Consider the following 15,413-nt stretch of genomic DNA (forward strand, 5'->3'; position numbering starts at 1 on the left):
TTTATCTGACAATCACTCCGCCTCGATATTATAATTATTGGACTTTACACATTCGCCAGCACAGTAAACAAGGTATTAATCTGTAACACGATGACCGGTAAATAACATGGAAGACTCAAATGAGCAAATATTCTTAAAAATAAAAGTAAAGGCGAGAAGAGTAATGTGTATATCTTTAAAATCGGTCTCATCTACGCATAATCATTATTGCCTTTGAATATTCAACCCGACAAAATATGCCGCATAATTATTAACCGATGTTCAACGTTTACTTACAATCTACGTATGATGCAGATCGTCGCTTTATAAATGAAATAACTCAACAACAAGCTTATGATTTTAATCACTTGAATTACTCAGATCACATGCAAAAGGATAAATATATGACACAGTGGACCACTGTTATTTAGATTGTAGATCGTCGACACCGGTATTAACCCAGACCAGTCGTGGTATGACGACGACGACGACGACGACGACGAGCTAATAATACGGAAGGCTTAAACGGAGAGAGAGCTGCCCCTAAAAATGCATACATCGGGCAAGCAAACCCGTCCGGCGTGCTCTTTCGCCCAGGTCGCAGGCAGGCAGACAAGTAAGCAAGCGGACAGGCGGGAGAGACCACTCTTGTCGGAGGTGCCGCGTAACTTACGTCTCTCAAGTACCGCGGCAAAGCCGCGACGGCGTTACGTATCGCACGATAGTAGCACACTAGCGTGACAGTATGGTGCAAAGGACAGAGTCCGGTGCCGAGGAGAAGACGATGAGAGACAGAGGAACGAAGAGAGACGATTGAAGCGGGAATGAGGGAGATAGACGGACAGAGATAAAGAAAAAGAAAAAGAAAGAGAAAGAGAGAGAGCAAGAGAGAGATAAATACAGAAGGAGTGGTATAGATAGAGAGCGCAACATACTCGTGTAGACAAAGACCAGCTGAAGAGAGAAAGAGAGAGACAGAGAGATAGAGACCGTAGATACCGTACGTCCACGTAGCAATGCGCACATGTACACCGGAGGAGCAAAGCGGTGGGCACATACCCTTCTAAGCACAAGCCTAACACACCCGTGGAAGCCCCTTCGGCCGATGAGTGCTGGCGCCCCTTAGCCCCTCGCTCTCTACGCTGTACTACCCCTCTCCCTCTCCTCCACCGCCCTACCTTCACCATCCGGAAAGGTCCCTGCCGCTCGTACCCTCACCCTTCCCCCTCCCCGCGCCACCGGATGCCCGACAGCGGCCCCTTACGCCCCTTTGAATCCCTTGCTTCCTCCCCCTCCCCGCTTTCCCCCCTCGAGTTACTCGTCCAACGGCCCCCTCGATGTTCTGACGGTGACAGACCCTACCTTACCGCCGCCGCCGCCGCCGCCGCACCGAACCGAGTGGGGAGGGTCGAGGGGGAGCCGACGAGGGCGCCGGGACGAGCGAAGCAAACGCGTGAAAGAGCGAGAGGAAAACGGAGATAGAGAGAGAGACGACCGTGGTGAGGAAGGGAGACGAGGGGGCGAGGGGGGTTGACGCGCTCGAAGAGGGCCGCTGGGGAGTGAGAGAGCGATGCGGGTCGTCGAAGGACTATGGCGAGGGGGTTCCGCGGGAGAGAGGGAGGAACCGACGGAAGGGGATGAGTTGACGGCGAGTGAGAGAGTGGGGTATGGGTGAAGCGAGGTAGTGGTATGAGGCTCTCTACCGTGGGGTCTGGGGTGAGGACACCAGAGAAGAGAAGAGAGGGGAGGGAAAGGGGGGCATGTTGAGGCGTGGAAGCGGCGGCGCAGCGGCGCGAGGAGAAGAGGAGGTCGTCGCCGCGTCGCCAGCCGCCAGTTCGCCGTGAGCGTTCGTAATGCGAGGACATTCTGTGATCACTTCAGCGAGCGCGGAGCATTCTCACCTCTCGCTTTAAACGACACAGAGAGCGAGCAAACACGTAGGCGACAATCGTGCGAACGGTCGATTTTCCTGACCGACGATTCTTCAGAAAACGGGCAGGATTTGGACGCCCCAGGGCGCAAAACTGCTCGGTTCATCCTTTTTTCAATCATCTAGACGTCAGGCGGGCGCCGATCTAACTTCTGAACACGAGGATCCGGAACGTGTACGAGGATCGTCAGCCTTCGAACTTAGATTTTCGTTCTTCTCTTCACTCTTGTGGAGAACTCGATAAAAAAAAATTATTCGTTCGATCGGAGTTAAACGATTCGACGTGTTTGATTTGAATGATTCAGAGTTCGGAGCGAATCAGCTGATCGCGATACCGTTTCATCGGTTTAATGGACTTGAGCTGCCTTGTGAGCATCGTGACGAGAGAGAAACAAAAACAATAATATACGGACAGCTGAGTAAGACGCGCGTAAGGGATTGTAAGTGAAAGAAACGAGAACAATACATTCAGTGAAAGAAAAACAGACTTTTCTCAGCTTAAAGTGTTCGGACATTCTTTCGGTTGTTCCGGTAGCGCGGGCTTGTTTTAATTTCGCGCGGCGCCGACACCTGCTACAACTGCAACAACTAACTGCGCGGGGGGGTTTTATCGCGGAACTTTCGTGGCGCCGCCGTGTGCCGTGTGGTGTGCGCGGGGTGAGAGCTTGAAGTTTGCGAGCGCAAGGTGGGACGGAGTGCAACCGTGCGCGCGCGCGTGCGGAATAAAGAGAGGGACAGAAACGAAACACGATACTCCGAGAAAGTTTACTCGCGACGTGCCGGTCGCACTGGAGAACACCTCATTCTCTATACGCGGGAGTAGGATCGTACCACGCGCCAGAGGAAGCTGTCAGGCGGAAGTGAAGAAAGGAGACAGAAGAGGAAACAACGGGAACGGTAGGGACGAGAAAGAGAAGAGTGCGTCACCGCGTGCATTCGTCTATCGTCGTCGCTCTCTCGCGCTCCCCTCCCCTTCCCGCCTTTATGTTCCTCGTGATTGTCGCCGTGCCTTCGCTTATGGCTTGTCAGTAGGAGAGAAAAACAGACGGAAGAACGAAGGATAGAGAGACAGGAGAACAGAGGCGGACAGGCCGATAGAGACCGGCGAGGCAGATATTTCTCACTAAGGGGGAACAGAGAGGGCATCCCGACAAACTGAATATGTCCGCCAAGCGAAAGTCCACTGCCATCATGCAGCACCACAAGGTGAGTCCATAATACATACATACGCACACATACATACGCATACACACTCACAAATGTACACGCGCACATCCAGACGTTCATATCGCCACGTGATATATCGTGGTATTTTTTCACCGTGAACGAGGCAGGTCGGCGAGCCGAGTTAGACGTTCGGGAAATGCTTTTCCGGTTTATCAGCACGGGAGGGAGGAAACGTTGGACCACCAACGAAACAATGGGTCGGGTTCAAGGTTAAAGTTTCTTGCGAGAACATTAAACGAGGGTAGGATAGCGAAAGATTTATTTTAATTTCGCGTTAACCTTGACGATGCTAATTTATTTTCCCCTAACGTGTTCCTTCCCTTTTTTCTTCTCTTTCTCCAAACCCTTCCGCTCCCCCCTATAATGCGTGACGAATGATGAATTTTTCCAGTGAAAGCTCAAAAAGCTCGGAAACAAGCGCGCGTTCCGTTAACGGAACTCGTTACTGCGCGAGCGGAACCTAATTTTTTTCAGAGCGCGGGAAGATAAACTGCGGAAAAGTTTTAATTGAAAGAGTTGTGTAAATCCCGTGCGGCGGCGACGACATGATGAGGTGCGGTGAAGTGTACCGAGTTCAAAAAATTGTTCTCGTGCCGTTTGTATTCCGCGCAGAGCACGGGGTTACGCGCGCCAAATTACTCGAAATGCGTCGTGCAACACGCTCGTGTTGCTGCTTTCCTTCGACTTTTATACCAGCTCGCTCATCTAATTATAATATTATGCAATACAAATAGGAGTTTTCTCTCTTTCTCGCACAATCGAGAAAAAATGATTTTTCGTAACGTAAAGAGCGCGGCCCATAATAATAAATTTCGTTATTTTTTTATACAGCTATTATTCCATTATTTTTGCATTCTATGACTAATTAATAATTTTTGAGTAATAAAAATATTAAGTCCCAGAACTCCCCTTTCTCCCAAAATCGTCAAACTATCTGATTAGAATCTTATATAATAGCAATTTAATAGCGGTAATAAGGACAGTAAAATATCAAAATTATTAGAACGCGAAATGAATTTTTCTTTTAATCTACAAGTTTTATTTTTATCGTTTACTTTTTATTGATGTTTTTTTAATGTCAATGTTATTCACACACTTTTATAAATATGGTAATGTAATTACGCACATATCGATAATGCTGTTACACATTAATATGCACGCTTGACACGCACGTGGAGAGGTCAGCGATCGTCTCTTCAAGTTCGCGCATTCGTGTGTATCATAAGTAAATAATTTCCACTTCTTCGGAATATTTCATCGGGAGTATCGACGGACGATCATCGCGTGAACCTCGATGACACACGTCCGGCGCGAATCGCGCAATTCAATGACGAACTCAGTCGGATCGCACTTATCTCGCGACTTTTTTTCTCCTCGGTCGTAGCAACCAAACCAGAGATTAGAGCCACGTATCTAAATGAAAGATAAACCCCGGATGATATTTTCGCGGCGAGAGATGTGTGCCCCCGATTCGCGCACGTGCCCGCCTTATTGCCTGTGATTAATTACGGAATGCCTTATTTTCATCTTGCTTAAAAATGATGTATATGTAATTTATTCTGATATAAAGTCTTTCGTAGTCTAAGACAATATTTCGACAAGTGCACATTGAAATAAAAAAACAAATTATTTGTAATCAGAGTAATTTTGAATTACGAAATGCAATTGTAAAATGATGTATAATAGACTGAATAATAAGATAAAGAGGATTTTTTATATCAATTTAATGTCTCTTTCATCATAAATTCTCTCTCAAATATCTTTGTGAAAAAAATTTAACGCACACATAAAGAAGTAAATTTTTAAACAAATCTGCCAAAAGCCAAAGTGAGCCAATAATACAAAGTGCTAAACAAAATCCACGTCATCCTTCTCCTCGCCGTTAATCTCGATTCATATCGCGAGCGTGATTAAAAAACTGCGCGTTTATCGGCCGATAAAAGTAAAATCGGCGCAAAAAGGGATCGAAGCATCCGTAACTGAAACGAATTACAACCGCAGTACGCCTCTTAACAATTTTTCCGAATATCCGTCTATGCGATTTTCAGAGTGATAATATAACAGCCGTCGAAACGCGGTCCCACGACGAGCGGGTCCGATAAAAATGCGAGCGCATATCGAACACGCCTCGTTAATTTATCGATCGACGTGCTCGGCGCAGTGTAAATTGCTCCCGATGACACCATCCGAATTATATTCCTTTTTCATGCCGTCACTCATACCTTTCTTTCGATTCCCATCGCATATATTTATGTTAAATATGCGCTTATCCATTTTTTTTTTCGCGTTTCATATTTATGCCAAGTTCTATTTTATTTGACAAATACGAGATGTGTAAAAGAAATTATTTCTCTATTTCTCTACGAATTAAATCGAATTTTTTAATCAATAAATTTAACCCATTAAAAGTAGAACGTCGAATAAAATTTTCTGACATTATATATAATTTTATTTTATAAAAATCTCAGTGTTTTTAGAATTATATATTATTAAACGTTATCTTTCTATTGCATCTCAATATAATATTCATGGACGATCACGTGAATAGACTTAATCTGCGCCGAGGATACGGAGCAGTACACGTTCTTATCACGTGTCTCGAACCGTGTTGGGCAAAGCATAACATCAGGAATGTGACGAATTGTATCCTTTTGTGTTTCGAAAAATAAAAGTTACCCTTCTCGCCCCTGTGCACGCGCTGCGTGTGTCGTTTTGGTTAAACTTCAAGGATAACGACGAGAAGGGGATGATGAATGAGCGGGGGTGGGCGCAGAAAAACAGCACATACTAGCGGCATTATGCCAGAGAATGAAAGTAAAGTGTAAATACTAACGGCTGTGTGCCACCTCCGACGAGATAGATCGATAGGATCAGAATCGAACTGCGAAAGTCGAGTCGAAGTTGAGGCAGGTTCGGGAAGCCTGCACACGCGTCCTTCTCTTTCTCTCTGTCTCTCTTTGTTTCACTCGTTCGTCCTCCTCATCTCTCTTCGTCCTTCCCCTTCTTCTTTCATTGCGGCAGTCTCGCTCTACCGAGGTCTTCTTCTCACACAGATCCGTTCTCTCTTTCTCTCCAACTTCTCTTGTGCCTCTCCTTCTCAGCATCATGTGCCTGCCTACGTGGCTCTCGTTCTTTCGCGGTCCAACAGGTTATATTTTTCCACAGCAGCATCTCTTCCTCCCCTTTCTCTCTACCCTTCGTCGTTCATTCTTTTTTTTTTCTCTGCTTTTCGGTCTCTATTCCCCTCGGGCCGTCGTACGCATCCGTCCTTTTTCTATTCTGGCACATGTTTCCGTTTCGTCGTCGTCGTTGACGATGACAACGACGGTCTCCCATCGCTGCATTCGCATGATAGTAAAATTTTTTTTCTTTGAACTCGACCTATCGGTTTTAACCCTTCAGGTATTTTTCGAAAACTAATCCATGAGCTTGAAAATTTTTACGATCTTATAGCGAGTTAATTTTTTTTAATAATATTCGTTAATATTTTATTAAATTAGGTCCATTATTGAAATAAGACAATACGCGAAATATATTAACGTATATATAATTGGAAATTATAAGCGCGGTGGATTAGAGCATAAAAAAATAAGAACAATGTTGTCTGTTATAAATCGCGGACTTTGATATTTCTCGAGTGACCACGAGTGATTTCGATTAATAGCCTAGTACTTTTCGGGGGTAACTTTTCGAAAGATTGATAATAACCCCGTAACTTAATCCTCAACCGATAGAGAGGAGCCTCAGCGAGCGAGGATAATTAACGCCGTAAATTAAAGCTGGCGTTACTTGTATTTATTTTTCATTCTATTAAATTGCGACAAATGATTTAAGCGGCATAGGGACTACACATACACATGCGAGCAAACACGACTTGCCGAGCAAAAGTAAATATTGTATCGCAAAAGTGCCAGAGGGAGGAGGGGATATTAATTCGTTAAAAGCATTCCAGCGACAAGTATATTTTCGCATTTTTTTTTCTTTTTTTAATCAGTATAAGTGCATCCCTTCGTCCCTCGCGCGCTAATCTAGCTCGACCATATCCACGTTCGCGGCCGTTAGTGCATGAAACACCGCACGAGCCGCACCGCAATAATCATGTTATAATTCGCGTCGAATAACGGCTATTCAATTAAACGCTTCTTGGACCGGCGGTGTATATTATCGGATGAAATCGAAGATCTCCCTCTCTCTCCGCCCCATCGTTCCGATCAATCGTCATTACTCACATATCGTTATATTCACGCTGCGCTTGTCATGTATGACGCTCAAACGTTAATCAATTTGCTTTTTTGGCTGAAATAGCTGAAAAATTGAGCGTCGAAATAACTGATCATATATATTTACGCATCTCTATAGATAGAAGTGATAAATATTTTTCTGTCCGACACAACTTGCATAAATAAAAAGAGGACGAAAGGAAATTATGCTGTTTTAAAATCGTGTATCCGAGATTGGAAAATCATAAGTTCAGTGAGAAATAAATATCAATTCAGCTCATGTATACTGTCATTTCTCTGCGAAAATAGATAAGTGTGCGATTGTACGACATTATACAGATATGTATATACGATGCAAGTATAGATTTAAAAGAGACGATCGTATATATGCTTTCAAATTCACTCTTTCACGACGGAAGGCACGTGTAATCATGGGAGCGAACGCTAATGGGGCGTGCGATTCTCTCGTTAAGAGACTAAATTACGGAGCTCGGCGGGGCCAGCAAAGGCCCGAGGGCCCGACCTCGTACGTAAGGCGCTTTCGTGCGTAACGGTAATCTCATCAATCGAAAGAGGCCCTCGGATATCGATATTTATGTTCGATACAGATACATTTTCAACACACACATTGATTCTATTTATATAATTTTTTTCTCATTTGGATTTTGTTCTCTAAATTTCTTTCTCGTTAAATTAAATTTCTTATTAAATTAAATCAATATTTTATATTAATAGAGTTTCGATATTTAATCAATAATTGCGTCAATATTGGAGTAATTACAATATCTATGTGCGTCTAACGATCTCTAAGAAATTTTCTTTTTATAGCGTTTTAATATCTTACAATAAGAGTTAGAAAATTGAGCTTGGTAATGTTTTGGTGAAATTAATGTCGCCATTGTTTAACGTCATCGACGAATAATGACACTACGGGATACAAATTGTGTTTTCATATAACGCACAATTATATCGCAATTACGCAGCGTTATAATAAATCGTCATCAAAATCGGAGGTAATTACCAATTACGAAGGTCGTTCAGCGTTTTGCGTTCTGCGGCTCGACGTATATATCCGACATCCCTACTCTTTTCGCAATTAATTGAAGCGTATATTGATGCGATCAGGTAAAAGGCAGTAGCAATATGTTTATCAGAAGTCTGTTTATCTTATAGATAATTTCTGCACCAATACTTTCAAACTGTAATGATTGATTGCTTAATCTTGACCAATTAAATTCTATTTCTTTGCTCATAATATAATTAGAATTATAATTTAAAAAAAGAAACATATTGTGTGTGTTAAAGTAATCTATCATGTTATTGGTAATAATTTCACATTTGTGAATAGTCTTAATTAAAAAATTCTCTTTTAGGTATATTAATGTTATTAATTTCTCTGTATATATTTTTTATAAAAAGGAGATTTTTTCTTTTTTCATTTTTGCTCTGAGGTAATTGCTACGTCTTTGTGAACTAGAAATATAGAAAGAACTAAAAATATAGAAATCTGGCTTTCTTCTGCTTAATCACAGCAGCATCGTTATAGCGCGTTCGCGACGCGGAAAGCAGAATGGCACCGCGCTTTTTGCATCGAGAACATGTCCTCGTTATGACTATCTCAGTACGAACGTGTAGTCTCACTGCGGACACCTCGATCGGAATTGGAAAGAAGCGGGTGGCGAGAAACAGGCTTTGTAGAGAGTTGGCGGATGGAGGGAGGAAAGGGCAAGCAAAGAAAGGTTCGTTGAAGGGTGCGAGGCGAAACCCTCGTATTCCCACCGAAGGGCCAGTATGGATTTCTCATAAGATCAGGTATGCTGGTGCCTGGAACCACGACAATAAGGGTGCGCCCGTTCGGTATACTAAGCTGGTAAAGTAGTGAGAGAGAAGGGGAGAGGGAGAAAGACAGAAAAAGGAAGAAGAACGAATGTGTGTTATGAAAAAGAGAGAGAGAAAAAGAGAACGGAGTGAGACGGCAAAAATACAAGAAAAGAAAAAGAAAGTAGGTAGAAGCACTTGGCTTCTCTTTCCTCCTTTCCAGCTACCCCACGATAGGTCTGCCTCACCCCGTTTTAAGACCGTCTGCCTGCCGCCGGTGTACAGCGCATTCCAAATATATCTGACCTAGGGTCCCTCGAATCCGCCGCGGCACGTTTCATGCACGTTTTTCGAAATCCCCGTTACGGGTATGAGATTTTCCATTCGTATATGTGTGTAGAGGGGTGGGTCTACGTGGAAACAAAAAAATCTGAGAGACAGAAAAATATAAATTACTCCGAAAAGTTAAATGACTTCTTTTGTTATTTTTATTTCCGGTCCATATACAATCTTTACGAATGGTTAAGTAGGCTTTTTCTTCGACTTTATTTTCTAAAATTATATCGCAATAGAATAAGAAAAAGCGATGTATTTTTTTTCCTAACAATGTTCTTACTAAACTATGAAAAGGTACCATACCGTGCCTCCGTACCTGAACATGGAACGGATTATCGCCTTCACCTTTGCCTTTTGCAGGCGGGAGACATTACCCCGAAAATGGTGCGCGGTATGTTCCAAAAGTGCATTCCGCCGTAAATGCACTCGGCTCGGAACCACGCCCCCACGTCCTTCCTCTCCCATGGCCACGGAGAGATTTCTCTCTGCTCACGTCCAGGGATCGCCTACCCTAGCACCCGTCGTGCTTTCTTTGTACGGTTATTTTTATCTTTTCCTTCGTGAAGCCAAGAGAGAACAGTCCGATATTACCGACCCCGAAACGGCGTGGCGTAGCAAGAGAGAAGGAAAAAGAAAGAGAGAAAGAGCAGTGCAACGGAAAATATTTATGGGCAAATGGTCGATAAAATTACGGCGAATTTACACACCCGATGGTTGGCTTTTGTTCTTTTTTTTAACTGGAAAGTTTTATTATACTTTGCGGATAATTCTAAAAGGACTCCGAGAGAGAAGCTCATTATATCGAGGATTATGGACTTAAGATGTGAGACTTCAATTCTGTATTCTAATTACCGATCTCCAATTAAAGTGGGACGCGTATTCCTTGATGTCAATGTCTCACAGAAATTATGAAGAAAAATTCATTAGTCTTTAATTGAAGTCAATACTTTAGTCTTTGTCTGTTAATTTTTTTATTCACTACTTTCGTATTCTTATCTCATTCATATTATATATCTATTTTCACACGTTTCTCTCTCTCTCTCTCTTTATATTTTATAAATTATTTCTTTTTTATTGCTCAACGTCAGCAGGTATTCATTTTATCAAACTGTAATTTGTAACTTAATTACCAAAATTTTATTCAAGTAGATAGAATTAGATACAAAATCAAACGTAATATAATAACATGTCGCAAAGGTTGCGTTAAAGAAATAATTTCAAATTTATCGAAAAACTTTTAAAATTAAATTCGTACACATACGTACGTGAAAAATAGAGCAAGTTGACTAGGTACCGCGTTAAATCGCGGAAAGAGTCGCGCAATCAACACGGCAAAGTCTTGGGATTGTTCTCTCGTTCGCTCGCTACGCTCTCGCTTCCTAGTCGAGCGACCAGCCAACCGACCAACCAACCGGGAATCACGTACTGCGACACGAATCGGAGGAAATGGAATTTCCTACCAAGTCGTCGGCAGGCTGGGCAGCTTGATGATGGGCTTATCGACGTCGCCGGCCTGACCGTTCGTCAACCGCTTTACACGGGCACGAGCGCTCACGCACGCACATATACACGCGCGCTGTGTTAGGCGGTAGGCGTGTGTTGATAGCGCGAGGTGATGTTTGTTGCCAGCCGCCGGGTGATTCAGGGAGTCATCCGTGTCAAGGTACACCGCATCGTCCGCGACGTCCATATGCAACGTTCTGTATTCTTTTTTCCAACCATCACGTGCACACGGACCGTATTGTATGAGAAGAAGCGTACACGGAGAACGCATGATCGCTGGAGGGACGAGAAACGCAGAGAGAGAAAGAGAAAGAAATGAGTAAGAGAGGAGCGAATGATAGCCGGAGAGGAAGGGGACGATAAAAAAGGAAAAGAAGCCGTGGATGCGCTCGTGTGCTTTTTATCGTTGCGGTGCTCTCCCGGCGAAACGAATGTCGGTGCGTGCGTACGGACACATACGCATGTGTGTGTGCGTACAATCGTGTGCATGCAAATGTGTGCACGGACGAGCGGCGAACACTACCTCCGTTATGCGTGCGATTACGTACTTTCGCGATTTCGCTTAACCCGCAAACGACTTCTGTGCGGGTCGGTCGGGGCGATTTGAATCCGGTATATATCGCAGTCGCGCGCGAGCGCTTAATAACGCGTCGTTCTACGATCTCTATCCGGTCCGCTTTCGGTTGCGTTCGATCTAACGCGATTTGCCTGCAACGCGAAACGTATATGGCTTTTCACCGATGGCTTTGTGAATTATTCGCGGACTCGCGATACTTCACACGTTTGAAATAAACGTGTCGTAGGAAATAAAATTTGAAAAATATACAAAATGTTGGGAGATAAATATTAAGTAGCACATTGTTAGTTTCATAAACGTTTTCTAAACGTAGTATCTAATGTAGTATCTAATGTTTTACAACCGTCAAACACCAATAAGAAACATTTCGACACGAATGTTTTTGAAACCATATAATTTAAGAAACGCATTTTTCATCATTTTTACAGAATTTAACTTTTTAATTTCAAATTAATTTATAATGAAAACTTGTCCATATATAATTATATATGCTATAAAACGTTTAAAAAATTTTTGAATTTCTAAAACAAATATACCTATGTAGTAATCTGGAATATTCTTTCTTTTCTTAAAAAAGGTTAAGAACAGAACGAATTTTCCATTGAATTTTATAATAATTTTTTGCGCTTCTTATTTCATATTTTTTTATATTTTATGTATATGTCTAATTTGTAACATATAATTTCTATTATTATTAATTTTTTATCGTTCTTACATGCTTTTAAAACAGAGAAAGAGAGATCTTTTATACATAATTAAATAAAATTTTATGTAAATTATTTATAAATGCATTAAACATAAAAATAAAAGAATTTATTTTTAATGTTTGTAGATTAGCAAAAGAATTATAATTTTAGCAGTGTCGAAAAAGAATTTAAGGAACACTAGGAATATAAGAATACAGGCAAGATCTTAAAACAAATCTCCCCTTTATATTTTCTAGATACCTGCGTATCTAAAAAAAAACAACCAATGTTTCTGACAATATGACCATTAGTTTACCGATAAAAGCTTTTGTTTAGCAATCTTTTCTCCCGACCATTCTGAGTTCCAATTCTCATCGGCATGGCAGTCTAAAAATTTTATACATAGAAAAGATTTTATTTTATGAAAAGAAAAGAAAGAATAGGACACCATGCTTTCTTACTTTTTTTGTATTCTTCCAAAATAACGACTAAGGGATACACACTTATATATAAGAATGCTATTGTCTACGGTGCTCACTCAAACCAAAACCATTGACTATTTGACCAGCTTCAGTCTTCTACCTGACGCCAAACGATAGAGATGTTAGAGTCGAGTCGCCGCGCTCAGTCTACCAAGAAGCAGCATCTAAGTAACAAAGTAGTGAAATTGTTCGCATTTCGAGAGGAAAACGTGATAATATCTGAATTACTAGCGATGATTTTCGATTACTTTCGTTAAAGTGATACAGAGTGAGTTCGTGTGAGTTCTTTTTGTGCGTTCTGTGAGATTAAAGGAGGATTATTACTCTGCGAGCATTTGTTTCATTTTGCTGAGGACGATCGAAGGGAATATTATATTATCGATACAATGAAATCTACAACATATCCTGAAACAATGAAAATAGTAAGTAATATAATTGGATTTTTCGAACATTTTTTATATAAATGTAAGATGCCGTAAAAACTCTGATGCAATAGAATGCTTCATTATGCAAAGTAGGTATACTGTCTCAATCTGTTCGGTGCGTGTGAACTCTTGTAAGAAAATTATTGGTTTTTTAATTCTTGGTTCTTTAATTAGTTCTTAAATGATTTTAAATAATTATCGATGACTTACGATACGACTTTTTTTATCTGCGAGCCGAAAGACAAGTTTTGAAAAAAACCACGAACTTGTCCTTTTACGAATGCGAATGTTTAAACATTCCGTGCTGCGTCGCGCGAAAAACGAGGCATCCAATCTTAACCCGAGAGAATATCTCGGGAGAGACAGACGCGATCCTATAAATTTCATGCTTTCTCAGTCTTCTCGCCATCGCTCCTTCCCGCTGCGCTGCCAATCAAGCGCGTTCGTAGATCGCGCGCGACGTGAAAGTTTTACTCGTGATTACCCTCCCCGAAGTCAATTAACAGCGAGTGAATTCGTTTATCGTCGGGTAATCCGCGGTCCCGGACCTGGGCCAAGCGAAGGGCTCTTGGATGTGCGAGCGTAAACGCGAGCGCGCGCGAGCTGGAAGTTAATTCCGACTAATCGACGTAGGTTCGTACTTCGTCACTAAAGGTGGAGAAGCTGAGATCCAAAGATAGGCACGAAGTCAGGGATCTCTGACATCTCTTTACCCTCCCGCGTCTTCTCTCCTCCTTCTCGTCGTTTCCTCCGCGCTTGCTTTTCTCCGACTTCGGTCCGACTCTCATCGTAATTAAATCTGTCCCTGAAAATATCCAGAACCCCAGTCGACCGGATTCGCCGATTATCCCGAAAATTGACGATCGTCTGAATCGAGACCGGATGCGACGCTCCGCTGGTAATTATACCTAACCTCGTGGATTTTCATTATTCATACACGTAGGTACGCTGGTAAGTCTCGAGGTTGCTCCCGTCTCCTCGGGATGTAGCGAGCTAGTCTGAAGTAACTGAGACGATCCAGAGAGCAAATTAGCCGCGAGACCGTCTGAAAGGGTCTCGAGCCCTCGAATTTCAAACCTACCTCAAGCTCAACATAATTGACAAGAAATATGAGATATTGACATATCTACTGTTTCAAAATTTTCGTATGTAAATATTGGCGTAGAGTCGGATAGTAATAAGATAAAAGTATCTCGTATCAGTAACTTTCCCGATAATCGATAACCGAAGTCGAAGTGATCGAGTTGCGCGCGATCGTGGTCACGCGATAAAACGCCGCATGATTAATTTATGAGGTAAAGGCGAGAAACGGGGAAGATACGGCATGGAGATATGTCGAGTTTTTGAGCGACTTTAAAGCGGGAGAGACAAAGTTTCTTTTTCTCGCCGCCTTCGATAAGAAAAATCGATGCGCGACGAGTTAAACGCCGCGACGCATAATGACCGCACTTTACGCGACATTTCGTATGACAGTCATCGTGAGCGCGAAAGAGAGGCAAGAACGGCAAGTCGGCCAGTTCGCAACTTGCCACCCGGTACTAATGCCCAGACGAAGATATATATGCATATGTATTCGTGCGTGCATATATGCGCATATACTTGTCCGATTCCGAACAAGGGAGCGCACATAGGGGGTTGGCGGTGGCAGGCTACATTGGGGGTTGCGGTGTCAATAATACATCGCGCTCTTCGTATATAGGTGACTCGCCAGCGTTGCAACGACAGACGCCTGAGCCCGAACAAGGAAGCTAATTAAATAAACATTAAGTATTTCCACCGAGGATATATGATGCCTGCAAGGCTATCGAAGATATGTATAAAGTTAATTAAAATTTCGTCAAAATTCTTTTATATATAATATCTTTCCTGATATTATTGAAATTATATAACAATCAATTATCAATTCTTCGAAAGCGAGATATAGAACTGTATAATTCTTCTCCCAATATAGATCTTTAGAATTCGAGTTTCCTTTTCTCCTTCGCGAGTTCGTTCGCCAGAAATTTTACCGTTTGTAGCCATCGCGTCGCGTCTTCTCCGCGTGACTACCTCGCGCTGGTCGAGTTTACGGTCTCCACCCTCCCATCTCCCGCCACATCACACACGTGCGCTCAATGTATGTCCGTTCAGACCTCTGCGCGGTACATATATTAGCACGTACCGTTCCATATATGCGTGCACGATACCTACGATTGTATACAGGCATGCGCAGGCCTCGTGTGTGTGATAT

At 42.5% G+C, this 15,413-nt stretch overlaps 2 protein-coding genes across 8 annotated transcripts in view; one reads left to right on the forward strand and one right to left on the reverse strand.

The window, feature by feature from the left end:
* The window catches only part of LOC145940367 (uncharacterized), a 278,019-nt gene that overhangs the window by 151,854 nt on the left and 110,752 nt on the right, over window positions 1–15,413 (reverse strand). The gene's annotated exons all lie outside the window — the stretch shown is intronic.
* The window catches only part of LOC145940362 (uncharacterized), a 66,050-nt gene continuing 52,439 nt past the window's right edge, over window positions 1,803–15,413 (forward strand). For 3 of the 4 annotated variants that reach the window (XM_083045426.1, XM_083045428.1, XM_083045429.1), the window contains exon 1: window positions 1,803–3,115. In XM_083045426.1, coding sequence (XP_082901552.1) covers window positions 3,071–3,115 — 45 coding nt within the window. In that variant the 5' untranslated portion in view covers window positions 1,803–3,070. Of the gene's footprint in view, window positions 3,116–13,156; window positions 13,181–15,413 lie in introns of those variants that run through there. The other variant, XM_083045427.1, reaches the window with a different exon arrangement.

Source organism: Prenolepis imparis, unplaced genomic scaffold, assembly GCF_030444845.1.
Source record: "Prenolepis imparis isolate NDT839.2.m4 unplaced genomic scaffold, iyPreImpa1.0 SCAF_9, whole genome shotgun sequence".
Classification (NCBI taxonomy): Eukaryota; Metazoa; Arthropoda; class Insecta; order Hymenoptera; family Formicidae; genus Prenolepis; species Prenolepis imparis.